We start from the raw sequence: 27,511 nt of genomic DNA on the forward strand, positions 1-27,511 counted from the left end.
CCTAAGGCATTTGTGACTTTGGTCACCCATTTGCCTCCTCTTGCTCCACTGCTATCCATAGTTATGAACAGATCACTTGTTAAGAAAGAAGTGCTCTTGCCTAATTTCTATTCTAGGCCTTTCCAAGTGCATTCAACCTTTGTATTCAAAAAGTTAAACTAAGTATTTCTGGAACATTCCTACTGCAAGTCCTGGATCCAAACATTTAAATTGCAACTTTGTCCAAACAAAATGGCAAGTCTTTGACCAGACGGGGTTATGGCCTAATGGCACGAACACAGAGGGCAAATGGAGAAGTTGCTGCCACTTGAGCACCACATGGACTTCAGAAGAACCTCTGGGGGATGTATGATTCCTAAGCTCCTGGGACATGGGTCATTCCTGAGGAATGAGCTAGCCAGCTCTCTAAACAAGAGGACAACGGAGGGTGGATTCTGTGGGCTGCCAGAAAGGCCATAATGGGCAATTTTTAAATTGATCGTGAAAAGCATTTTATGATTGGAATAGCTAACATTCTTGTTGATTATGCAGGGTAAAAAAAAATACCCTAACATTTGAACATTTAGTACATGTTCAGTTCCTTCTGTACATCAAAAGTGAATATTAATGTGCAATCTATACAAGTCTCTCGACTTGTCAGGAAGTGGTTCTGTAATTGCTTCCTGACAAGTTCTGGCAGCATTTGGTTGTCATCACTCAATCTTACTTGTATTTGAGATTATAAAATAAGTTAATTGTTCAACTAAAAAATTAGCCTGCTCCCAAATGGACAAAAGATATAATCAAACAATTCGGGCTGGGCATGGTAGCTCACGCCTGCAAACTCAACACTTAGGGAGGCCGAGGTGGGAGGATCACTTGAGGCCATGAGTTCGAGACCAGCTTGGCCAACATGGCAAAACTCCGTCTCTACTAAAAACACAAAAATTAGCCGGGCATGGTGGCATGTGCCTATAATCCCAGCTACTGGGGAGGCTGAGGCACAAGAATCACTTGAACCCAGGAGGCGAAGGTTGCAGTGAGGTGAGATCATGCCACCGCACTCTAACCTGGGCGACAGAGTGAGACTCCGTCTCAAAACAAAACAAAACAAAACAAAACCCAAAATTGATGTAGTAATAAACATATAAAAAGTTTAGCTTCACAAATAAAAAAGATATGCAAAATCAAACAATCATAAGAAATCTTTTTTTTTTTAACCTCCAAAATGACCAAAGATTTGTGTTTTTTAATGACAATGGTTATGCTCTAGCAATATGGAGAACTTGCTTATACTGTTGATGGGTACAGATACTTGTTCCAGAGCTTTGAATAGGTTCAGAATATAGTAGTTCTGAATATAGAAACACTCTAAATATAGTAGATCCTCTTCTGAATTTATCTTAAATAGTCAGAAGGTAAATGGTTTTACACAGATATATATAATAGTATTATTTATAATAATACAGAATTGGAAACCTAAATACCCAATACAAACGAGAAGGTTAAACTAATTATGGCAATGGAATCTTATACAGGCATTCAAACTAGCTAATTCTTCTGAAGATTATTTAGTAAGTTTTTAAAAAGGCAGGATAAAAACTGATGTACTATAAAGAATGAGCCATACTTTAAACCTACACATTCACAGAAAAGAATAAGCTGGATGTGTAACATTAGATAATATTAACCTTGGTGCCATCATAATGATTATAGCACTGGCAGCTAGCCTCTGCCAGGTATTGATCCCATTGAATCCTCACCACATCATTACGGGGGTCTTACTACTCCTGTTTTATAGATGAGGATGCTGAGCAGAGGAGGTGGGACTCAAACTCAGGTCTACCAAAGGCTAAGGTCTGAATCTCTGCTTGCTGCCTGGAGGGTTATTTTCTATTCAGTAACGATGTGTGCTTCCCAAATTCTCTGTAATTAGCATACTTTTATAATCAAGAAAAAATAACTTTAAAAATGGGAATTAGGGCCAAGAAGGCCCTTTGAAGTTCCATGTTCTGTCCCGTGACAGCCTGCGGTATGGTGGATAGTCCACCACTGAGTCTTCTTACTCTTCTCCTTGGCTGTGGGCTCCCTTCCTTCAATTTCCCTTCCCTTTCTCCTCTTTCCAGTGAAAATCATGGAGCTACTGGGCCTAGTGAGGGAGGGAAGCCCTTGCTGCTTGGAGGCACCATCCTGGGGTCAGTCTGGCCTGCTGGTTTTCTCCCCTCTGCCTCCCTCTTTTGCCTCCCTCCTGCCTGCCCTTAGGCTTTCCACCACCTCTTGGGAATAAGCCTGGTTCAAGGTCCTGGTTTAACAAAACAACACAGGGCATCCTGGGGTTAACTCTGGGCTTGGCCTTTCACAGTTCTATGATTAAATTGCATTTTTCAGTGGTTCTGCCTTTAAACTCAAACCCCTTTAAAGAGAAATTTAAGGAGAGCAAAACATAGGAAACAGTGCCAAATGCCAGTAACATATTTTAGTCGTTTGGGGAATGGGCAGCTTTAGAAACCACAAATTCCCACTTATGCAAGGGCTACTTGAGCTTTTTTTCTTTATTGCTTAGTGACAGAAACCTGGCTCTTAGACCATGGTCAGAGTTGCTCTCTCTTGTTTTCTCTTCTCTCTCTCTCTGAAAACAGTTATAAAAGGCCTGGGTTGGCCGGATGCAGTGGCTCACGCCTGTAATGACAGTATTTTGGGAGGCCGAGGCAGGTGGATCACCTGAGGTCAGGAGTTTGAGACCAGCCTCACCAACATGGTGAAACCCTTGTCTGTACTAAAAATACAAAAATTAGCCGGGCATGGTCATGGGTGCCTGTAATCGCAGTTACCCAGGAGGCTGAGGCAGGAGAATCTCTTGAACCTGGGGGGCAGAGGTTGCAGTGAGCCCAGATCGCATCACTGCACTCCAGCCTGGGCAACAAGAGCTAAACTCTATCAAAAAAAAAAAAAAAAAAAAAAAAAAAAAGCCTGTGTTATCACAATGGGAGTTGGTTAATCCTACAGTGTAATCAAATAATAAAAGCCATTGTCTACTGATGATGCTGTTTATTCAGACTAAAAGGCAGACTACGTCTATGTCTAAGTACCTGTTATACAAGCTAGATAAGCACGGTCATACTGAACTACACATTCTCAGCCAGTAATTATAGTTTTTATTTATTATTTTTTCTTTTTTCCCGATATTGTCGTGCCTCAGCCTCCTGAGTAGTTGGGATTACAGGTGCCCGCCACCATGCCCAGCTAATTTTTGTACTTTAGTAGAGATAGGGTTTCACCACGTTGCCCAGGCTGGTTTTGAACTCCTGACCTGAAGTGATCCACCCACCTTGGCCTCCCAAAGTGTTGAGATTATAGGCATGAGCTACTGTGCCTGGCTGAACTACACATTCTCAACTTAGGAGGCTCCACACCTGTGACGTTACCATTGGTTGGCAAGGCTTTGGTACCATGTGCTCAGCTGAGTGTTCTGTCTTCTTCCCCCTAAAGGAAGTGGCTGAAAGGGGAAGATGAGATGGGAATATTGTTTTGTGACTATACTTTCCAAAACCATGTCTGGCGCAATACAAATTCTTTCAGAATTTCAGACAGCTCCTTTTTGTGGCCTTAGATTTGTTCTGACTACCAGGGACTAGGCGTCAAAACATCAGAGTCCAAAGGTGAGGTTCTTCTTCTCAAGCCCCTGCCATTACAGTTAGATGAGGGTATAGCCCAGGCGGCCCCAGCACACAAACTGGTAAACTGCATTAAATCACCACCAAATAATTGGAAATAAGGTGCTAGTGAGCCCAGGTTTTCACATACGTTTCTTAAATTACTGGCAAAAGAGAACTAGTCTCACTTGAGAATAAGGATATAGCAGTGAAAGTGTTTAAAAACATTTCTTTATATAGTGAGCATTCAGCATTTTGGTGGTGAGCATGTGTAAGGTGTAGAGTGCAAATATAAACCAGAGAAGCAGCCCTGGAGTGAGGCAGCTGACCGTCATCTGAGTCAGCAGTCAACTAACATGGGTCCAGGTGACTGGTTTTATTACATAAATGTTAAAATGGACTGATTCAGTAAAAATTGTGAAGAAAGAACTAGAGAAAATAACTACATAAAAGATGGAAAAAGATATAAATATCCTCAACAAAATACTATCAAACTCAATGCATCCACATATAAAAAGAATGATACACTATGACCAACTGGGATTTGTCCTGGTAAAGCAAGGTTAGTTTAACATCTGAAAATCAAACAATGTAACAGACCATATTAATAAAGATCATCTCAATAGACAAAGAAAAAGCATTTGACAAAATCTAATATCCTTCTTTGATAAAAACACTCAACAGGCTTACGCCTGTAATCCCAGCACTTTGGGAGGCCGAGGTGGGAGGATTGCTTGAGCTCAGGAGTTCGAGACCAACCTGGGCAACACAGCGAGACCCTGTCCCCAACCCCCTCAAAAAAAAACACTCAACAAACTAGGAATAGAAATCAACTTCCTTATCTGATACAGGATATCTGAAAAACTCACAGTTAACATCCCACTTAATGGTGAAAGACTCAATTTTTTTCCTAGGAAGATCAGGAACTAGATACGACGTCTGCTCTTACCACATCTATTCAATATTTTACTGGAAGTTCTAGCCAGGGCGATCATGCAAGAAACAGAAACAAAAAAAACTCCAGAATGGAAAGGAAGAAGTAAAACTATCTCTAGTCTCAGATGACAAGATCTGGTATACAGGAAAGTGGGAAACATTTTGATGATACAAAAGTTAGGAAAAAAATAACTTTTAAATATATTTGGAACAAGATTTTGTAACTATATCCATGTATATTGCTTCTACTCTTGAAGAGACTAAATGGCTAACCCTGTCCAGCTCAGAGTTATGGAAAAGCTTATTAAGGAATCTCATTCCAAATAAGTCAAAAAGTTAGTGTTACTGTCAGAGCATGTAATACATTCTTCATTTTCAACATAAAGATGATGTATATATATTTTATTAATAGAAAATCAGTTTCTCTTCCCCTATCTACTAAACATATTGAATACTATTTAAATATGTATTGAAAATATGTTTAAAGAGTATCAAAGTGCAGGATGTCAAATGACCAGCCTTCCTGGGCACCCACATAGTTCAGTCTGGCCCTGCCTACTCCCAAGGGAACAGACGATATTAGTCTGATAGGCCTGCTCCAGGTCCCTTTGGAGTGGACCATGAAAGACTCCATATGAACACGGGGCCTAGAGTAAGATCAGAAACAAGCCATCATCATGTGCTGCTGAAACTGGGTTCCTTGGGTAGATGAAGCTGAGAACCTGCCTGTCTCTCTATGAAGATCCTTTGAGGCACAAGGAAAGTCATGTAAGGGATAGGGCCATTCAGACACCACAGAGTTAGTAAAATAAAAGCTCCACACCAGCTAGTCATATCCACTGAATCTACGGAGCGCCCTGGTGGTGTGGGAATGCTTTGATTTGAAAGCTCTGACTAGTTTCTACTCTCTTCCTTAGAGCAGTGACTATGGCAGTGATCGTGTTGCTCTGGGTTTACTGGTGTATGTTGGCCTTGGCTTTAACAGATCTTCCCTGACTAACTCAGACAATTACATATCCTGACAAACTGCCTTAAAGCTTCCTGGAGTTCTTGAACTTTGCTTCTTGTTTGTGTTTCAGCCCTGCTCTTCTAACTCTAGCTTGCTTGACATGGGGCATTTTGGGCCTTTTGCAAATCTATCAGCACCTCCAAATGATGTCTTTCTAGACCAATTCTGAAATCCCATATAAAATAATGTGTTCATCAAAGCAGGAAATAAAGAAGCGGATGGAGAAAAGATGGTTTTTAAAAATTTTCTTAAATATGTGCAAGATTTTGTAGCTTCTCTATTCTCCTGAATCCCAGTAACATTAAAGAAAAATAAAAACAAAAACCAATGACTGTTGAGGTTTTTCTCAACTGTGCTATGAACGTTCCATTTTGGAAAGGTGTACGAAATAGACACATCTTAGTAAGTACTGTGTAAGTATTCCAGTGGATTGATTGCTCACAATAATTAGTTATCTCAGATACTTAAAAATGATTTTATTAATAATTAGGATTGCAGTTCTGATGGGAAAATGATAAACCTAGGGTAATAGACATAAGAGAGTTTCATAAGCAGGAACCCTTTAACAATTTCCCTGAAGAAAATGCTTGAGTATACTTTAGAAAGATTAGCGTGAGTCCATATCACCCTTCCTGAAATATTCGAGGATGCTCAGGCAACTCGGAGGAATCATATCTGAGCAGAGAGTGACTGAACAGTGGCACCCCACTTTTTTGTCTTCTAGATCAGCATAATTTTTTTTAAGTTTCCAATTTTTAAATTGGCCAAGTAAAGATGCTAAAAACAAAACAAAAGCTACCATCTATTTTCACCATTATTTCACAAAAAAGGGGATTTTAACACCAAAAAAAGTGGAAACAGTATAATTTTTAAAAACAGGAATATTTTAAACTAAATTTATGTGATATTATTAAAATCTGGTGAAAACTCCATCCCAGATGAGCCCAAGCCCACAGAGGGAAATGGGGAATCTTTGTAATAACACCCCAGGGGATTAAAACAAGAAGGACAAAGAAATAACCTATAGATTAAAAGCCATTAAAAGCAACTGAAAGACAAAGTCATTGCATAGAAGTGGATTTCAAAACAGAAGAATCAGGACAGTGCTTTCAACACTGTCAAGGTGAAAACACCTTTACAGGTATTGTCACAGCTGCATTCCACCTGTGTTATTTATTTAATGCTTTATTTAAATTGAGTCATTTACTTTTAAACATTTATTTAAAATGAAAGCCTTATAGAAATACCATAAATGGGAAGCCAGTATCCCTTGCCATAAAACGAAGCTAACACAGATGCTGGAAGGCCCTGAGCCTGCAGCCAACTCTCTGTTGAAAAGGGAGATCAGCAGGTGTTAGGGGTTCCGGTCACACCAGCACCAGAATGAAACTTTCTGTTTGATTTAACCTGAAGGGCAGAAAAAGAATTGAAGGGGATAATTTTCTCATTATGTAATTCAATGTCATTTTAAGCCACATCTATGTAACTGCCTAAAATAATTATCTGTACCAACTAATACTGTCTTGGTAGACAATTCATGGAATCAGAGGAATCCTCATATAATAATTAAGAGCACTGGCCAAAACAGCCTTCCTGAATTCAAATTCTGACCTTGCCATGTACCAGCTCATGACCCTGAGTAATTTACCTTCTGTGCCTAAGGTTTTCATCTACCAAGTGGGGAAAATAATACCCACTTCATAGGTTCATTGTGAAGATCAAATGAGTACAGCATATACAGTAAAACCCTTAGAACAGTAAACAGCACATATTAAGAGCTGAAAAATATTAGTTATTATTCTTACTACCCCATACTTTGGGAAACACCAAATTAGGATACTTGTCTAGGCCTATGTTAGACTGTATCAGGCATACAGTAATATAGCAACACATTTCTGGAAAGAACATATGGCTAGGGAATAAGAATGACAATTCTTTTGCTGATGGAAATTTAAATGAATAACTTACTACAAATGCATCTAAGGCAATTTACTGTTCACTTTGCTCATGTTTCCTTCCATGCCTCATTTACTTGACCAACAGCAAGTCTGAATGATATATTATTGCCTTTAGGGCATAGTACGCAATGCATTTGACACAAAAATGTCACACCACAGAGAAAGCATCTTAGGATCTTAACTGTAAGTCACTATTTAGGTAAACAAGGCTGCCCAAATATATTAGCTGTTAAATTATGAAATCAATGTCTCATCTATTTGGAGTAAACAATAGAATTAACATAGGATTTAATTGTCAGAGTGGCTACACATGTTATAATTTAATTCATGTTATGAAATACAGTAAGGGAGGACTTACTCATCAGTAAACAACCAAATAAATATGCTAACATCAAAAAGCAGTAGTTCTAGGGGGCTCCAAAGATGGATTAGTTGGTCCTGAACAAGAAAGACATATACTAACATATCTAAGCTGTTGCCTTTCATGTGTCTCATCCCTTTTGTCCCTGGAACTATATTTAGTACACAGAGAACAACAGCACTGCCAGGGCAGTCAAGTAGAAAGAGAGGGCATTAATTTAGTAGAAGCTGGTCAAGGTTAGGGCAGGAGATAGTGGACAAGTAAATATTTGGCTTATTGAACTACAAGATAAGGTTATATTGGAAATTTATGGCAATCTCTAGACCCTATATTGAGCCTATGTTGACGGTGGTCTCATTCAGAAAGATCTGGATTATAAAAATATCTGTCTTTCTCAGTCCTTGTCCATTCATTGTAGGATAGTTTCTTCCATCTCTGCCACAGGCTTCTTGGTAACATCTTTACTACTTCCCTTTCCTCTCCACTCAGTTCTGGCTCTTCCTTCCTCCAGCGTCTCAAGGTGTTCCTTTTTCTGCTGTTCCTTTTTGATGTCATGATCCTCCACTTTTCTTCAGACCTCTTCATTGCTAGGCTGCTTCTCCTCTGAGTGGGTGAGGTTACTATCCTTGCTTGCTCTGTTTTTTTCAGGCAGGACCCTCAGCTTTTCTATTGAATTGTGCATCACACACTAACTATTCTTTCTTGATGAATGTTGTCTGCCTTTTCCTGCTTTTCTACACACACACACACACACACACACACACACACACACTTGGATAATTCCTTCACTCTAGTTCTTTTTTTCTTTTTCCTTTGAGACAGAATCTCGCTCTCTCGCCCAGGCTGGAGTACAGTGGCGTGATCTCGGCTCACTGCAACCTCCGCCTCCTGGGTTCACGTGATTCCCCACCTCAGACTCCTGAGTAACTGGGATTATAGGTGCCCGTCACCAAACCCAGGTAATTTTTGTATTTTTAGTGGAGACAGGGTTTCACCATGTGAGTCAGGTTGGTCTCGAACTCCTGACCTTGTGATCTGCCTGCCTTGGCCTCCCAAAGTGCTGGGATTACAGGCATGAGCCACCGCGCCAGTGCCTTCACTCTACTTGTATTACGTCTATACGCAATAAAATGTTCCAGACTCTGACATGAATTACAGTCTACTCCGCTTACTTGGTAGGCCACATTGTACCTATTCCCTAGGACCTATTTCTCTTAGAGGCTTCGGTACTTGAGGATACCAAAAAGTGCAGAATAAACTCAGGGGCAATGCAATAAACTCTTTTTTCCCCTGTCTGTTACTGTGTTTGCACCGGTCTGGGTACCAAATCAAAATGAGTACCCAGAAGTGGAGCTTCCTAAACTTAACTAGTATTAGCAGTGGCTCCAGCTTTTAGTGAGTTCCACACTCTACCTATAAATGGCCTCTATGTTCTGGGGTAAATCAACTTTTCTGGATCTGTCCAATTACTTTATGGTGATCTGAATGGGTCATTTATGAAAGTAAGAAGTGTCCTAGAAATGTCACTTTGTCACCAAAATAGGGAGAAAAATCTCCTCATACATTCAGGAGGAGCTTGCAGTATGCTTGGCACTGTTGCACATGCTGGGGATGTGGGTGAACAAGCCAGACAAGGCCTTGCTATGGTGGGGCTATGACTTCCTATTGAAAGGCCAAGGTAAATGATTGCAGTCAACCCTGGTCAAGGAAATCAGGTTAAAACCACCTTAGAGAGGAGGAAAGGACCATTTCTTTGGTAGATAGGCCACCATGTTAACAAAGCTCCACCTCCCTCAACTAGGATACACATTTAAGAGCAGGCAGAAGGTTTTTCTCAACACACACACACACACACACACACCCCTAACCGAACCCAAAAGATAATGGGAATCATGTGTTCTGCTCTCATGTGCAAACCTATAATTTATGGAAAGATGGGAAAGAGAAAGTCCCTTAGGAGGCCTAGCCAAGTTCTGTGGTGAAAATTCAAGCGTACTCAAAGCTCAAAGCTCAGACTGGAAGAGGTGGGGGTGGAAAGGAGCAAGAAGCCACAGCAAAAATAACATGTCTTGGGGGCAGTCAGTTCTCTCCTTTCTCCCCATTTCCAATGCCATTCCTGGGCCAAGTTGCTCTTCTCCCTTCTTCCTGCCACCCCCAGCCCTTCTACATTCACACATTTTCCCTCTTATTATTCATTCTTTTTTTTTTTTTTTTGAGACAGAATCTCGCTGTGTCACCCAGGCTGGAATGCAGTGGCGCGATCTCAGCTCACCGCAACCTCCGTCTCCCGGGTTCAAGCGATTCTCCTGTCTCAGCCTCTTGAGTAGCTGGGGACTACGGGCGCCCACCACCACACCTGGCTAATTTTTTGTATTTTTAGTAGAGATGGGGTTTCGCCATGTTGCCCAGGCTGGTTTAGAACTCCCAAGCTCAGACAATCTGCCCGCCTTGGCCTCCCAAAGTGCTGAGATTACAGGTGTGAGCCACCGCACCCTGCTTATTCATTCATTTTTTAAGACTTGCAGATTGGCTTTAGTGCTCATAATTCTTGTCACGAGGTGATGTCAGAAGAATAAATTATAGGGCATCCTAGAAAACAGGTAGTTAACATCAAATGAGAATGTGTATTAATAAAACAAAACGGAGTTACCAGCAATTTTCAAATTATGGAAAGGAAATGGTTTCCTTAAATACATGACTGTGAATAATATATATTAGTAACTTAATACTAAAGAATAGAGCTGGGCGTGGTGGCTCACGCCTATAATCCCACCACTTTGGGAGGCCAAGGCGGGTGGATTGCTTGAGGTCAGGAGTTGGAGACTGACCTGGCCAACATGGCCCCATCTCTACTAAAAATACAAAAATTAGCTGGATGTGGTGGCATGCACCTGTAGTCCTAGCTACTCAGGAGGCTGAGGCATGAGAATTGTTTGAACCCGGATGGCGGAGGTTGCAGTGAGCCAAGATCGCACCACTGCCCTCCAGCCTGGGTGACAGAATGAGACTTGGTCTCAAAAAATAAAAAAACAAAAAAGCAAGAATATACTGTAAGACCTGACAACAGAAAAGGCCATCATTTAAGGGCTCAGTCGCTAGCAATATCATCTCTGATATTGAGTTTCAGTCTATATCATGATGGCTACATATTGTTATTTTTGCTTCTTCTGTTGGGCCATTGTCACTTAGCTTTATAGTATTGCTTTTGGAGGATACGATCACCAAAGCAAATCAACTACCATTTTCATTGTATTTTTTAAAAAATGCCAGCATAAGTAATTCTTGCTGGGCCATTTGAAAAAGCATTTTTATTATACTTTATTATTGGCTAATAAACTTTAATAAAATTTTAATACATATTTTATTAGTTTTCCTATCAGTAATGTGAAATAAATTATTATCCATGTCAGAAATGGAAAAATTGAGGCCACCGAAACTAAAAAAGATTAGTAGTGGTGGTGGATGTGAAATAAATGTCAAATTGCTCATGTAAGAAATACCCTTTGTAACATTTGAGATAGCTTCTAACATCACTCAAGGTGTTCTTGCTATCCAGGGATAGTTTTAACTGCTGGTCAGAATGAAAAACGGAGAGAAAGAATCTGTGGTCATGGGGGTGTGATAAAGCCTCATTACAGTTGTAAATCAAGTGAGTCTTGTTAAGGGACTTTGAATTGCAGCCCTCATAGGGCATTCACTATATGCCAAACACTCTTCTAAGCATTGTACATATTTGTAACTCACTTAACCTCACAACCTTGTGAGGTAGGTAGTTTATCCTCATTTTGCAGAAAAGGAAACTGAGGCATGATAAGTTTAAATACATTTCTCAAGGTCACATAGCAGGTAAGGGGTGCTGGCAAGATACAAACTCAAGCTGTCTGGCTCCAGACTCTCTGCCCACAACTATTATGCTAAACTGCTTTTCAGAGGCCATGCTGAAGTTAACCAATAGACCAGGGTTATTTAAAGATTTACTTGAAAGTCAATTGTTTACTTGAACTCGGGACCAAGCAGTCCTGAAGAAAAAAACCAAAGAGGTTTTCAGTTCGCAAATGCTCACTTACGCAATAACACAGTTTGAATGAACAGACAGCTCCTTTTGAGCTCATTCTTACCCTCACCACCTCTTCCTATAACTGATTCATTCATTCACCCCATATTTATGAGGCACTTTTTCTTGCCCAGGCACTGCTCCTGGGATTGGGGTCCAGGATGGATAAGATCAAGACTTACTTTCAAGGCTGAATCTTTCACTTATGGATTATTTTTAAAGGCTCTTGCAAGCATGCCTGAGAACGAAGTAACTCAGGTGACATTTTATTTGGGGAAGGCATAACACAGTCCTGGCAAGAAACATAAAATTGTACCCTCTTAGACTCCCTGGCCTTGAAACTGAGGACACCCTTCAAGGTGAGCCCCTCTAGAGCCTGGGTATGAGGGGCTGGTGATTTTCTCCTAACTGTATTCCTCTCCTCCCAGTTCAGAGGACTCTCAGCACACTCCTACCTAGAATGTGTGTCTTCTCTTCTACTTTTTTTTCAAATTCACTGCATCACAGTACATTGTACCTAGCACTTAACAGATACTGAAAAGGCTGTAAAATAGACTCCATAAGTCATACAGTGCCAGTACTTTCCTGTGGTGCTCATAATCATTTTTGTAAAGGGGATGATATTCTTTTTCTTATTGTGGTAAATGTACACAGCATACCATTTTAGGTGCATCATAATCATTTTTGATTGGTTACATTTCACAGATTGCATTTTAAAATACTATAGCTTCTCCTCCACTGTTAACCATTTCATGGGTAATAAAACTGCAGTTGAGACAATAAGCTGGTTTTCCTAACTCGCACGGCTGGCCATATCAGTTTCTCAGAAAGACTTCAACTTCTCTCCTATGCTGAGGTGATTTCAATCCTGTGGACTCCTTCCCTCTCCACCCTTGACAGATTCAGAAGCTAACTCCGAGGTCTGAAGTTTGCCTCCCTCATCCTAGGCAGCTGAATCAACTTCTCTCGCCACCCCTTTCATTATCCCATTCCATCCACCCCATTGCCATCGGTGGGGTGGAGACTTATTGCTTAAAGTGTGCTGAAGAAAAACCCAGAAGCAAGAAACTAGAATAACTTGCTCCTGTTAACAAAACAAACCAGAAAACACAGTAGGGGCCAAGACCTCACAGTCGCCGAGTTCCAAATCCTTCCTTATCCCAAGGAGACAGACTGCCTGCCTCGCTATTCTAAGCTCAGGCAATGTGGCTTAAGCAAACTCATAGAAGGAATTCAAGCCTCAAGATCCATTTTCAGCCTCCCCCAGCTACCCATGTGCCTTTTTATCCTTACTCCATCTTGCCCAGACAAACGTGAAAGCCTGTGTAAAGACCACTGCATGTCTCACTTTGAAAGGGCTTGAATACCCTCATGAACTAACTCCTGGCTCCAATCTTTGGTCTCATGGAGACAGAGAAAGCAGCAGCCAGTTGGAAAACAAAAAAAGGGTTGTTATCTCTATGTTAAATTAAACTCAGATTTACTTAATATCCCAGCCAACTTACGCCACAACTATTTTGGCCCTTTCTGCCACCCCAAAGCCTTTTGTGGCGAAAATGTACCATTGTGCTGCTGTTTGACACTGCGTGCCAGCAGGCCTCTGGGCCAGAGCCAAGGAACACCCTTCCTTCTTTGGGTTTTGGGGGAGCAGGGGAGGGCTGCTAATTCCTTTTGTGACCACTGACGAAAAGCTGAGTGGTCAACAATTTGTTAAATTATACACACACCTAAAATGTCAGCTGCATCAGAGATTTTTGCTATCTTTCGTGTGGCTGAAGAGAACCTTTAGGCTGATGGCAATTTTAGAAGTTGGGTTTTTTAACCATAAACTGGGGGATGGATGCTAGCAGAACTCCAGACACGCGGGATCTTGGGTAGCAGAGACTCATCTTTGATAAGTGTGTATGTCAATAATTCAAACCAATGGAAGGGGATAGGAATTAAAATTAGTCACAGTTATAAATACGTACACATACACATGCATGAGAGAGAGAGAGAGAGAGAGAGAGAAGCTCTACCTCAAAAGTCCTTTTTGGAATCACGCCAGCTCTAAATACAAAACCACGCACTGACACGGGTCAGTCAAAGCTACAGATACAGAATGTGCTAACCTGAAAATTTTGAAAAGCAAAACAAAACAAAAACAAAAAGCAAGGCCAGGTGCAGTGGCTCACATCTGTAATTCCAGTACTTTGGGAGGCCAAGGTGGGAGGATCACTTGAGCTCAGGAGTTTGAGACCAGCCTGGGAAACATAGCAAGACCTTGTCTCTACTAAAAATAAAAAAATTTAGCTGGGTGTGGTAGTGCACACCTGTAGTTTCAGCTACATGAGAGACTGAGGTGGGAGGATTGTTTGAGCCTGGGAAGTCGAGGCTGCAGAGAGCTGGGATCATGTACTGCATTCCAGCCTGGGTGACAGAGAGAGTCCTGGTCTTAAAAATAAACAAAAAAGCAAAAAGCAAATTTGCAGCATCATAAATCCATATCTAATTAGGCTGCATTCCCTTGTGGACTGCAATATATTCTGTGGGTTATCCAGTTCCTTTGTTCTAGCATCTTACTGTTTTTGATGACTACAGGTCATTGGTGTAGACAGAATGAAATATTTTGACCACCATGGCACCAGTTAAAACTGACCTGTAAATAATTTTAGGGGTTACAGTCTATTTGGGGGAAACTGGGCAGGAAGCTGGGCCTGACCGATATAATCCCAATATCTACAGAGTCTCTCCGAGCACTGGGTTTTTTGCTATGCATGGTGCTGGCACTCCAGGGCTAATGATGGGTGCATTTGCCCTTTTCTTTCCCCCTTTTGCCCTATTATTCCTGCCTTCCACCCAGTGGAAAGACATGGTAGTTTCAGAAATTGTGGTGGTTGGGGTGAAGGGTTTGCTTTGCTGCCAGGTAGATTTGATAGCAGTTTGCCTCCAGAAATAGAGAATGTGAGTGCTGGGAGAAAACAGTCCAATTTAGTGGTTCAGAGTGTGTGCCTATTTCTCTAACGAAGGGAGTCCTTCCACTGCAGGAGCAACTGTGCAGCTGGAAGTTCTCATTCTTCTTTCTTTTAATAAGTTTGAAACATTTCACACAAAATTGAACAAAAATAACAAAACAGGACTTGTGCTAGAACAGGATGGGTTTGCATCCCAGCTCCTCCACTTTAGCTGGATGACTTTGTGCAAGTAAATCTCACTGGTGAAATGTGGATAATAATAGTACCTGTTAATATAGGTATATTATATAGGGCTATTGTGTGGATTAAATGAGATAATCCATGTAGATTTAGGACAGGGTCTGGCCTAAAGTAAGTACTCAATAATAAAAGTGAGTAACATTTTTTGAGCATATAATAAAAGGGAGCTATTATTAATCTAATTATTTAGTACAACCTTCTCATTTTACAAAGAAAGATTTTTAAGCAGCAGAGGTATTTTGTGACTTGCTAAAGGATAAACTGTTGCTGTCATCCTGGGTCGTGGGTTTTCTGACCTCTCCCTCTCTCCTCTTGGCTAAGTGCTACAAAATGAGAGTGAAGCAGGCAGGCCCCTTGCCTTCCGTGAGACTGCACCATACCAAGCCAGGGATGGAGCACACAGGCCGAGGATCCTGGCCCTTTCAGCATATCTGCCTGTCTGCCAGATGATCAGTCCCTGTCCCCAGCAGGCAGTAGGCAGAGAAAAGAGAAAAAGGTGAAACTCAAATCAGTAGTTTTATTACCCGTGATTGCCTAGCCTACTTTCTCTCTGTGCCCTTGACCTCTGCTCTAACCAAGAATCCTTTCACAGTCTCTTTCCCCTGATTTCCTTTGTTGTTCAGCTCTAAAGCTTCCCTTGTGGTGCCCCATTCCCTTAATGTCCCTTATAGCCCAAGTTCTTAAATAGTTCCACCTCTTGCGAACCTCAGCTGCAATGGGCTCTCTGCTGTTAGCCCAAACACAAATGCCAACTCGCAGTTCACCAGATAACCTGACTGGTGCTGCTCGTCTTAGGAGGAAACCCACTAGGTGGCATATTATCTTCTGCACATTTTCACTGGCCAACTTTTGTTTACTGGGCATTATCTTAACGGCCACTGAATTGTAAGGTATTAAGATGACAATTTGTCTTTAAGAAAAATATAAAATCAGTATATTTAACTTGTTTTAATAAGCTGTCCTTCAGATCATATTTGTCAGAATGCTTAAAGCTGCTATTTCCTGACAAAAAGTTTAAATAGTTGACCTTTGGTAAATGGAAATCCAGCCATTTGTCAGTTAGAACTGAAGGTGCTGAGCCTACACTCAGCGACCTGGCTCGCATTCTAGGTTCCTTGCTGCACCCAGAAGCCTGGATACTTTGTGCAAACTGGCTGGGAGGCCCCAGAAAGCAGATACATGCAGAAAGACTTCCACAATTTCATCACTTCTCGAGGTCTATAAAAGCACAGAACAAGGGCCCTAGAGCTGGAAGGGGCTGTAAAGATTGTTTAATCCAATCCTCTTACTTCATGAATGAAGAAACTGAGGACTTGAGAAGTAAAGTAATACAGTTTCCATCCAAATACATGCCTGTGGTCCTCTTCCTGGGAAATGATACAGTTGCAAGACCAAAGTCAGAATAAAAGGTGACCCAAATGGGCTGTACTGTATGAAATTGTCATTTAAAGATGCCATACGTCTTTAACAGAGGTTAACAGGATGGAAAATAATCCCTACCAGGCTTAAGTTAAAAACTCATTTTTTAAAAAGAAAGAAACTCAGCTTTTACAAAGTGATGAGAAATGATAGGGATTGGGATATTTTCAGAGGTAAGCTGTGCCTCCACTTCTGACTAAGACTTAATGGAACAAATGCATTCAGGGAGATGCATGGAATTTAAACACAGTTCAACATCAGTTAATTCTAAGAGTAAAGGCCCTTCGGTCCAGCTCCCTTCCACCTCAATGTTAAAGGAAGCTAGAAAGCCAATTACATTCACAGCAGGGCCTCTCCCCTACTGCAAGGGAAGAATGTACTGCAAATTCTATGTGTGCTTTACAAGCTAGTAAAACTATAATTGCAGGTGGGAAGGAACATGGCGTCTCTTTGTTTCTGCCAACATTTCAGTCTGGTAAGCTGTCTCTGCAGCTGCAGAAAGAGTGTGGGCTCCATGGTTTTCTTTAAGCACAAAAATGTGTACTCCAGGATTCTACAAAATTTACAGAAAGACTGCTTTTTGTTAAAATTGAAAAGATGTCTGTGCATAGCCCACCAAAAGGTCATGCATTCTTCCAAGAAACAAGTGCTGAAGGTGCTTCCCTTTTTCAGCAAGCCAAAACCCACCTTCGGGTGCAAGCTCTGAAGACCTCTCTCAGCAAGGGCAAAGACAGGTGGCAAGGTTCAGAGGGTAGGTAGTACCACTCACTCAAGTGCGGGACTAGGGACAATACCCTGGCTCAAGAGGGTAGGGGCTGTCCAGGTGCAATTCCCCTGTGGAGCCACTGGGGAGGTCTGGTCTAGGACCATTCTGGAGGCAAGAGGAAATGAGGCTTTTCTGCATCCCCTACCAAGGTAATGCTCCATATGGTGATTGTATAGCTGCAGCTATAGCAGGTGTCTATGGCCTAGCTTCCCCTACAGAACATGAGGGGCAAAACTGGGACACACCAAGAATTACTTTTGTGGTGATGGTTGTCGTCTAGTGTCCACAGATGCAGCGTCTTGATGACGCCGAAGAAAGCTCCCAGTAGTCATTTATACAAGGTCCACACCTCACAACAACACTAATAGCAATACTCTACCCCGAGTAAATCGCCTGTCTCCTAAGCCCTTAAGTGTCAGGCAAAGTTCTAAGTGCTCTATGCATACTAACTCTAAGGCCTCACAACAACCTTTGGGGCAGGTACTATTATCCTCACTTCAGAGATGAAGTGCTTAAGGCACAAAGAGAAGTGACTTGCCCAAGGTCACCTAGTGTGTCTGGGGTGAGTTGGCATTTGAACATGGGCAGGCAGCCTCCAAAGCTCCAGTGTGCGACCGCTGCAGTGGCCAGCACCTCTGCAATGCCCAATTGTCGGATATCATCATCCCTTTGGAGACCTTTGCTCCAGGCAGAAACTCCATCCCATGTTCACCTCACACTGGCGTGCTGGCCTCCTAAAAGCTCCTGACAGCCATCTTAATTTTGATTTCTATTTAATTTTCCACCTCACAAAGCAATGCCAGGGAGAGGGAGTCTGGTGATACCTTTAGAATATGATTTATCAACCAACAGCTTAAGGGAATGCAGGGCTTCCTTGCTGCCACCTGACCTTTGTCTTCGGCCTTCCTAATGTTTGCATTGCTGCCCTGACCTTGCAAAGTGACCTGGAATAGCTTGGCTGTTTCCTTGTGTGTGTCCACTTTCAGAGCCCAGCTGTCAGCCTGTGCAAGTCTGTCCATTAGTATCTCAAGGGTTTGGGATGGGGTCTGCCGCCTTTTGAGGAGCACAATCTAACACTAACCTCCGAATTCCTTCTCGTAATTGAGCATTCATTAGTTTGACGGAACAAAAGCCGGCATTCTCCATTATAAAGCAGAGGTCAAAACTGGTGGCTGTGTTTTGTTTGGCCTGCAGAGTGTTTAAATATTGAGAAATTTCACATAAAAATACAGATTTCCGGCTTCTCTTGGAAAACGGGAAGAGCAGACAATTCTGGGGCTACTGAGTAACAGCTGCCCCCTTCAGATATGGAAGCTCTCTCTGGTTCATCTGCCCAACTTGAGTCTCCCCTTGGGCCTGCTTCAGGCACAGATGCCATTTGCCTGGTCTCTGCAGGAATCCCAGGCAACATAGCTCTATTCTAGAGCAGAATTCCCTCCTTTAAAACGTGAAATGGGCCAGGCGTGCTGGCTCACACCTGTAATCCCAGCACTTGGGAAGGTTGAGGCGGGCAAATCACTTGAGCCCAGGAGTTCGAGATCAGCCTGGGCAACATGGTGAAACCCCGTCTCTACCAAAAAACCCCACAAAAATTAGCCAGGCATGGTGGTGCAAGCCTGTAGTCCCAGCTATTCAGGGGGCTGAGGTGAGAGGATTGCTTGAGTCCAGCAATTCAAGGCCAGCCTGGGCAACATAAGGAGACCCCCATCTCTACAAAACATTTAAAAAATCAGCTGTGGCGTGGTGGCGTATGCCTATGGTTGCAGCTACCTGGGAGGCTGAGATGGGAGGATTGCTCGGGCTCAGGAAGTCAAAGCTGGAGCCAGCCATGATCACGCCCCTGCACTCCAGCCTGGGCAGCAGAGTGAGACCCTGTCTCAAAAAAATAAATAAAATAAAATAAAATTCCAGGAGCAAATGCGTTGATGGTCCACTAGGCTTTAGCCAGAAGTTCAAATAAAAGCCAAACAACAATATGAAGAGCTGCCCCTATCAGCCTTCTCTGTTTCCTCACAAAGATGGGTGTAATATTGTTGAAAAGCTGCAAGTTCCAAATATGGAGGGAATTGCAGGCCACTATCACATGGAGACAATGATGTCCACTAAGACACATGTGGCAGTGCTGTCTTCTGAGGTTGCCATGCATCCTGGTTACATTTCTGAATTGGGTGAAGTGCTGGAAACCTCCTCAGCCCTAAAACACCTGAATAGACGGTGCCTTCTGGTTATCCCTCTGGTCTCTTGAAGACCAACTATGGGTGTGGTGGGATGGCTAGTCCAAGGCATGAAGGGACGAAATCCCACTGGACATCACCATGTGGAATAGAATCATGAGCAGCTTTGACTACAAGTTCCTGGCACACAGACAGAGTGCAGGAGTTTGACCATAATCTGTAAGAATCACTAGTCCGTTTCTGAGAAAATATGCCCTTTCAATTTCAGGGGAAACATGGCTCCTGATACATAGTACATACTTAATAAATATTTGCTGAATGAATAAATGAATAGGGAGAAAACACCCAGTGAGGGGCCTGATGACAGAGTCGGGCTCATATTTCAGGTGCACAGGTGGGATGGAAAGATTTAAAACTCAATTCCTCGTTCTTTGCACCTCAAGGCACATCCCAGAATCTTTCATTTCTGAGGGAAGTGAAGCGATACCTTTTTACTCATTCTATGAATGTTTTGTTGAGACAATTTATCAGAATAATCCTGAAGCATGCGGACAATGTTAAGAAATGTCACAGTTGGCCGGGCATGGTGGCTCACACCTGTAATCCCAGCACTTTGGGAGGCCAAGGCGGGTGGATCACAAGGTCAAGAGATCAAGACCATCCTGGCCAATATGGTGAAACCCTGTATCTACTAAAAATACAAAAAAAATTAGCTGGGCATGGTGGCTCGTGCCTGTAATCTCAGCTGTTTAGGAGGCCGAGGCAGGAGAATCGCTTGAACCTGGAAGGAGGAGGTTGCAGTGAGCTGGGATTACGCCATTGCGCTCCAGCCTGGCAACAGAGCGAGATTCCATCTCAAAAAAAAAAAAAAAAAAAGTCACAGTTGGTAGTACAAATTTTCTTCAGCTTGCCCGCATGGAAGAAACACTGTAGATCAGATCATTAGAGTGGTTTAAGGCTACCAAGGCCTCAAAGTTCTCCTCCTAGTCCTCTCTCTCTGGCTCATGATTATGGGCCAAAATTTTAACTTACAGCCTCTAAGAAGCCTTCCCTGATGGCCAAGTTACTGGGTGTTCTGGTTACTATTACTGCAAAACAAATTACCCCAAAACCTAGTGGTGCAAAACAACCATTTTATTATGGGCTCACACATTTTGTCGGTCAGGACTCCAGGAAGGACACTATGGAGATGGTTTGTTTCTGCTCCCTAATATCTGCAGCCTCATCTATAGGCTCAGGTGAGAAGACTTGAAGGCTATAGCAGCTGGAATCATGTGGGGCTGTCTCCACTCATCTCTCTGGTGGCTGATGATTGCTGTCAGCTAAAACCACCACCATGAGGCCTGCTCATGTGGTTCTTCTATGAGGGCTAATCTGGACTTCCTTACAACACGGCCACTGGGTTGCCATGAGTGAGCATCTCCAGAGAGCACCAGGTTGGACCTATATTACCTTTTATGACTTGGCTTTGGCAATCACATGGCATCACTTCCACAGTCACAGGCCTGCCCAAATTCGGGGAGAAGGAACACAGATCCCACCACTGGATAGGAGGAGCAACAAAGTCACAGTGTAAGAAAAACATGTGGGATGGAAGATACTGTTGCGGCTATCTTTGCAAAATACAATCTGCCACACACTTGGTCAGATGTATTCCCCAAGTGCCCTAGGTTCAACTCCGCTGACTTAATGCCTATCTGCCTCTCTCATCAGACTGTGAGCTCAGTGAGGGAAGGGACTGTGGCTTAATCACCTTTGCCTCCTCTGTGGCTAGCTCAATGATTAGCACACAGAAAGCATTCAGTCAATACACACTTGTTGAATCAAACTGAATAGAAATGAAGAACCAGAAAGACTCCTGGGTCCCTTTCACGATGGCTGTTGGTGGCATAGGTTTCTCCCACTGGCAAGACCGATGCTAACCTTACTCTGTATCTTTAAGTAAATGTTCTTTGAAAACAGGCCCTCACTTCGTCAGTATTATGATTGCTCTTTTAAAATACGAAACAACAAAAACCCAACAACAACAACAGCACTCAGATGGCTGCATGCCAAAGGACTCCCAGGAGAGTGATTTCAGCACTGACTAAACACCATCCAACTCCACAGCTGCAGCCTCAACCGGTATTGCATTGTCTCTACCTGAGGGGCTAGAGTTGGCTCCTAGAATCCTTCTCACCTGGGCAACAGGGCTCTCTATCCACCACTCACAACACACAGTCATCTTTCTGATCTGGCTTCCACAAAAGGTAGTGACTTTGTCCTTAGCTCTGCACATTTTCTGCCACAGCCCATGCCGAGCTCCCCCGATCCTTCAATCATCTGTGGAATTTGGCTGTGGCGCCTGGGTCTGCAGAACAGAAAAGTCAGCTTGCATAAAGAACAATCTGCACCAGCACCTTGCTAATCACCTGCTTTAACCCACTCAGCTAACTGGTTCCATCATCAAAACATCAGAAAACTAGTAGTTGCGCTCAGTAGGTAGTAAAGACGTCAAGATTGAGAGTGAGGAGTCAGAAGACCCAGCTCCAGTCCTGGCACCTAGCAGCAGTTGTCACTCTTCCCTTTCCCCTCCCTGTACAACGTGAAACACCCTGGCAGACTGAGTGTGAGGCATGAACTGTTCGGCCCCCACTCAAGATACACCTGCTCTCCTGAGGAACAGGGCTTTTCCATTTGCTCCGCTGCCTGCCTATCAAAACTTCAAAGAATAACACTCAATTCCTCCCTCCGCCCCAGCAAGATCTTAGCCTGTGCATTCATTTTTTGAAAACCCACTTGTTTAAAAGGCATAATTTGCTCCCCAAATAACTTATGGTCCTCTTTCCTAGCTCATTAATTGGTTGGGAGAGATGTGGCTAAAATAGCTAACAGAGATTTAGTGATGTTTTAATGGAGGCCTCGTTCCCGTCTCGCCCCAGATTACATTCAGGGGTTTCTGAAGGCTGCAGCGGACACAAGCACTGGCCATGGAACAACACAGGCGAGCTGTCACGCTTTGTTTTTCTGCTTGTTAAATCCGAATGCTCCTAATTAGTTATCCTGGCCGCTAATGCCTGGGTGGACAATGGTGTAGGGATCAGGGCTGCTGAGAAGCTATGAATACAAGTTCCTTGGGCTCCTGAGGCTTGGGATTGGTGACTCGGTTGTGGGTACTGAGGCGCTGTGTTCCTGTGGGCTGTGGATTCAAAGATGTCAACCCCTGTGTGAATAAAGGTCATCACCTGTTACTTCTTTGGTGAAAGGGCAGCTGTGCTGGGTGCCCACTTAGGCGTGGCCTTTGTCTGCTGACTCTGTGAAGAGCGTCCATAGAGAAAAACGTTCTCTGATTATGGGTTTGCTTGGTGGGTCAGGGCCATGCACAATAACTCACATCACTTCCTTGAAGAAGAATTCAGTAAAGTATGTTGTTTAAAAGTGGCCTTGAAATGCCTTAAACATTGCCTTTTTGTGATCTTACCAGCTAGAAAACAGTTGAGGTAAGACCACCGTTTGATTTATTTCTTCAGGGGCCAATTCCAACAAATGTTGAGGTCACACGGATGACAATTCCTAAGCTCTGTGGGTATGCTGGACTACCAAAAATTTAACCGAAGCGTTAACTGTTCAGGATATGGAGTGAGTGTTCAGAAAGTTTGCAACACTAAACAACTCACCATTATTCTAACATAAGCAGAGATTTTTATTTTGTTTTAGAATTCTGTGCATTGTTATATTTCATAGTCAGCATTTCTAATTTTGTTTTGTTTAGCGACTGACGTTAAATTAACCAGTTTGCTTTGCTTTTTAGGGGAGAGAGAACCAGTGAGTTCACGATACCGTATATATGAACATATGTACATATACACCTTTGTCACCCATCCACCCACCCACCCATCCATCCATCCATCCATCCACTGAACATTTCTATGTTGCATAAGTTACATCAGTTGCTGAGTGTAAGTGTTTATTGCTTTAGTATTAAACAGTTTAGGCAGTGCTAGGCAATTCCAGAAAGGTAGTGTACATCTGGTCACTCCTCTCTCTTTTCACAGCTCTTGAGTGCTGTGTGTCCTCCCACCTGGCATCCTTCCCACTTCACAACTCTTTAGTAAGTACTCCAAATTCCAGACTTTCCTGTCCTTTTTCTTTCATTAAAACTTATCTGTTGAAATGTCTCCCCACCCCCAATATCATGCCATGTTTTCAAATGAATTTCTGCCAAAATAATAATTTATTTTTCTTGGGTAATATATTTCCTATTAACTACAATCTAAATGCCTTCACCTAAAGGTAGGGTCTCATTTGGAAATGTAGGGCCCAGGGAAGGCGAATAATGAGAAAATTAGCTCCTTAGGTTGTCTCACAAGAGGGGTGTGTGTGTGCGGGGGTGAGGTGGTGGGCAGTGGAGGGAGTAGGGTGGAGGGCCTGCTCTAACCAGCCACCTCACCCATGGGATCATCCAGTATCCTTTCTCATGAATCGCCACAAATAGAATCATTCAATGCTTAACTTACATATGCCCCCAAAGGTGAGTAATACCAGAAGAGTTAGTCATTAATATACATTTTAGGTTTTGTCACAAGAGCACAGGTAGCCAAAATTTAGAAGTCAAATCTGACCTTTTCTTTCAGCAAGTAGAAGGAACTTTAGAAGAAATCTCCTATCATTTACACAGTCCAAAGAATGACATATTAAACCAGACTTCTGATTTGCTCCTTAAGAACAACTAAGAACTCTTGACCATTTATTTATCTATACTAATGTATTCTACTGGTAAAATCTGGAACCTTTTCATCAGTGTTAAAAGCGCCAAGGGGATGTGAGTAAGGAGATGGTTTGTCACATACTTAACAGGGAAAGCAGATAGCCGACGCCGGAAGTTACAGCACTGAGAGTTACGGTACAACTCTCGCCATCTCAGGTGAGCATATCTTTTTATTGTATTCCTGTCTTAAAGCCTTGTCGTGGATTTGTGATAATGCTGGATAGACTGAAAATAACCAAACACAAATTCTATTCTATTTATTCTTCTCAAAGTAGCTAACCAAGGAAAAGCTCTTAAAAAGCAGTGCCTCAGTTTCCCCATTCAAAACATGCATCAATGTTAGTCCGTGCATTCACACATGCTGAGTTGTTGCCTTCTACATCCTTTACAAGGAAGCACTTCGTCAGTTCAAAAACCACCATGCATTCATACCTCCTGAAAGAAAATTTGTAAGATTTTATTTTTTAAAAAATGAACAGTACCTTCTGTCAGAGTTACATTCAAAGAGTATGGACTGAATATGTTTTTCTTTTTCCATTTTTTTTTTTTGAGACGGAGTCTCGCTCTGTCGCCCAGGCTGGAGTGTAGTGGCCAGATCTCAGCTCATTGCAAGCTCCGCCTCCTGGGTTCATGCCATTCTCCTGCCTCAGCCTCCCGAGTAGCTGGGACTACAGGCGCCCGCCACATCGCCCGGCTACTTTTTTGTATTTTTTGTTTGTTTTTTATTTTTTTGAGACGGAGTCTTGCTCTGTCGCCCGGGCTGGAGTGCAGTGGCCGGATCTCAGCTCACTGCAAGCTCCGCCTCCCGGGTTCAGGCCATTCTACCTTAGCCTCCCGAGTAACTGGGACTACAGGCGCCCGCCACCTCGCCCGGCTAATGTTTTGTATTTTTTAGTAGAGACGGGGTTTCACCGTGTTAGCCAGGATGGTCTCGATCTCCTGACCTCGTGATCCGCCCGTCTCGGCCTCCCAAAGTGCTGGGATTACAGGCTTGAGCCACTGCGCCCGGCCTTGAGTATGTTTTTCTAACAATATCTAGTTCGCAGAACAGAAATTCACCTGGAATTCTAAACGCAAGAAATAAGCAAAGGAAGGCCATGCTCCCTGGAGCTCTTAGGATTTGGAGAGCCTCTGCCCCTGTCCTGTGCTTCTTCCTCGGCCCTGCTACTAGGCCAGGTGTACCTGGCTCTATTTTACATGTTATGGCTAAATGCTACCAACTGACTGTAGTCAGATAATGACTATATACAACTACTACTTTTTCGATGTGCAAGTCATACCAGTGAGCAATTCAATCATTGGTGAAACAAACAGACAATTAGGGACTCAGTCTGAGCATTAATTTTGCCAATAATTGGTACTCAGTGAACAGTGAGCAGGTGACAACCCTTCCTGAACAACTGGAGGGAATCTCCTTTGCAAAGCAATTGTCAATCCTTGCTATTTCTTTCCTCACATCTAAATGTACAATAGTAAAGGAAAATGCATGCAAAGAGGACAGTAATTCAAATCATGAAAAGGGGGAAAACTGTCTTGAACGTAACAAAAGCAGCGGTAAGGCAGCTTGAAATCTTCAGCCAAATTGTTGAATTGAGTCTATCTGTGAAAATTTTAGGGATTGGTACTTATAAACATAAAACCAGACAGAGACAATAAGATTGCAATTTTTTTGGTACCAGAATTCTTTCAGCATCTTTAAGTATTATTAGTGCTTTGTGTACTATATTATTTTAAATTATCTCTAAATTATAAATCTCCTTTCACCATGTTTATTAAATTCTTACCTGTTTTTTTTTTTTTTTTCTTTTTGAAGAGGAAAATGGCTGTTTTGCTTTTTAAATAAAAGCTAATGGGAAAAATCAAATTAACTTAAGAGAAATCTTAAAGTAGACAGGAATCTGTGCATTTAAGAAGAATATCTGTCTTATTGTTTTTCTCTGATTCATAAGTCTTGAGTCACTTGCTTTAGTTTATTTTCCTTTCCCCTGCAAAATCTGAACATTAAAAGCCCCTTTTCTATAGTTACTTGATATGACAGACAGGTCTGCTTTTACAGAAACCTTTAGCAGTGAGGAGAAAAATCAAACAGGGGAAAATCATTTACTCTAAAACGCCTGACACTGACAATAAGTGGGATGATGAAGCAGTCCAGAAGAGGCCAAAATGGCCTAGGACGCCATAAGGCTGGTGGTTGGGTCAGTTAGGTTGGGTTTCCCAATACCACTACATGCCCTTTCACAAAGCAATGGTATTTTTTGTTCTTTCTCCTTGTGTCCCTTCCCTTACATATTTGCAAGAACAATTCAGATCTAGAAAACATGCTTGTTATTTACTCAGAAACCAAGGAAAGATGAAGCGGGGGATGCCCTTCAGTGCTGATAGCCAAGATGCAGACAGATCAAAAGCTAAATCCAATTTAACCCACCTCAGGCAGAAAAAGTAATCGAATTAAACTTCCTCTAAATATGATAAGTTTGGGGCTCTTAAAGCCAGGCACAAAGAACCAGGTTAGAGTGAGCTGTTAAGTAAATGGATGCATTGAGCTCTAGCTGCCCCGCCCACAGGGTGTTTGATAAGCTGTTGATTGCCTCGATCACTTTACTACCCAGGCTGACAACTGATTAAGCTGCTTATGGGGCTCCAGGGACTAATGGCTTGGCCACCAGGAATACCCCTGCCACTGATTTCAGTAAGCTGCTTGGCATGTATGGTTTGATTATTAAAGGAGGAAAAAAAGAAAAGGGGGTGGAGGGAAAGACAGCAGGGTATAGGAAAGCCTTAAAAGGCAGGCTGTATGATTCCAAATGGATACATTACTTTGACACCCTAAAATGAATATGGAATTACTCTGATTCTTTCTCTTCGTCAGATATCGAAACTCACGTTTGAAAGGCTCCTTCAAAGTGTACTCACTTTGGAGCCCACCTATTCTATTTTAAACCAGCTTTACAAGAATGTTCAGTGCCTTTAAACATACTTCTCAAACGATAGAGTCTGTGTCCTCAGGCACTATGATCAGGTAGACTCCAGAAAATAGATAAATGTATAACAAGTGTTTTCACCAATTCTTCCCCTTGAACAACAATTTTAAGTAAAAATATACCCCTTTCCACCCTCGCCAGCAGATCACTGCTGCTTGACTATGTAGTAAAGATCAGGCAGGACCGAAGAAGTTGGGAGAGCTGCTATGTGCAAATAGGTTTCAACTTGACACATAAATGGAAATGAAAACCTTAGTCTTTTCTTAGACCTCTCCAACTA

General features: G+C 42.4%; 1 protein-coding gene across 9 annotated transcripts in view; it reads right to left on the reverse strand.

The window, feature by feature from the left end:
- PLEKHM3 (pleckstrin homology domain containing M3) overlaps positions 1 to 27,511 on the reverse strand; it is a 225,924-nt gene that overhangs the window by 75,060 nt on the left and 123,353 nt on the right. Inside the window, exon 7 of one of the 9 annotated variants that reach the window (XM_023219843.1) lies at positions 4,404 to 6,984. The exons of 7 other annotated variants lie outside the window; for them this stretch is intronic. In XM_023219843.1, coding sequence (XP_023075611.1) covers positions 6,922 to 6,984 — 63 coding nt within the window. In that variant the 3' untranslated portion in view covers positions 4,404 to 6,921. Of the gene's footprint in view, positions 1 to 4,403; positions 6,985 to 23,636; positions 24,686 to 27,511 lie in introns of those variants that run through there. One more of the 9 variants, XM_023219852.1, reaches the window with a different exon arrangement.

The sequence above is a fragment of the Piliocolobus tephrosceles genome, chromosome 11, assembly GCF_002776525.5.
Source record: "Piliocolobus tephrosceles isolate RC106 chromosome 11, ASM277652v3, whole genome shotgun sequence".
Classification (NCBI taxonomy): domain Eukaryota; kingdom Metazoa; phylum Chordata; class Mammalia; order Primates; family Cercopithecidae; genus Piliocolobus; species Piliocolobus tephrosceles.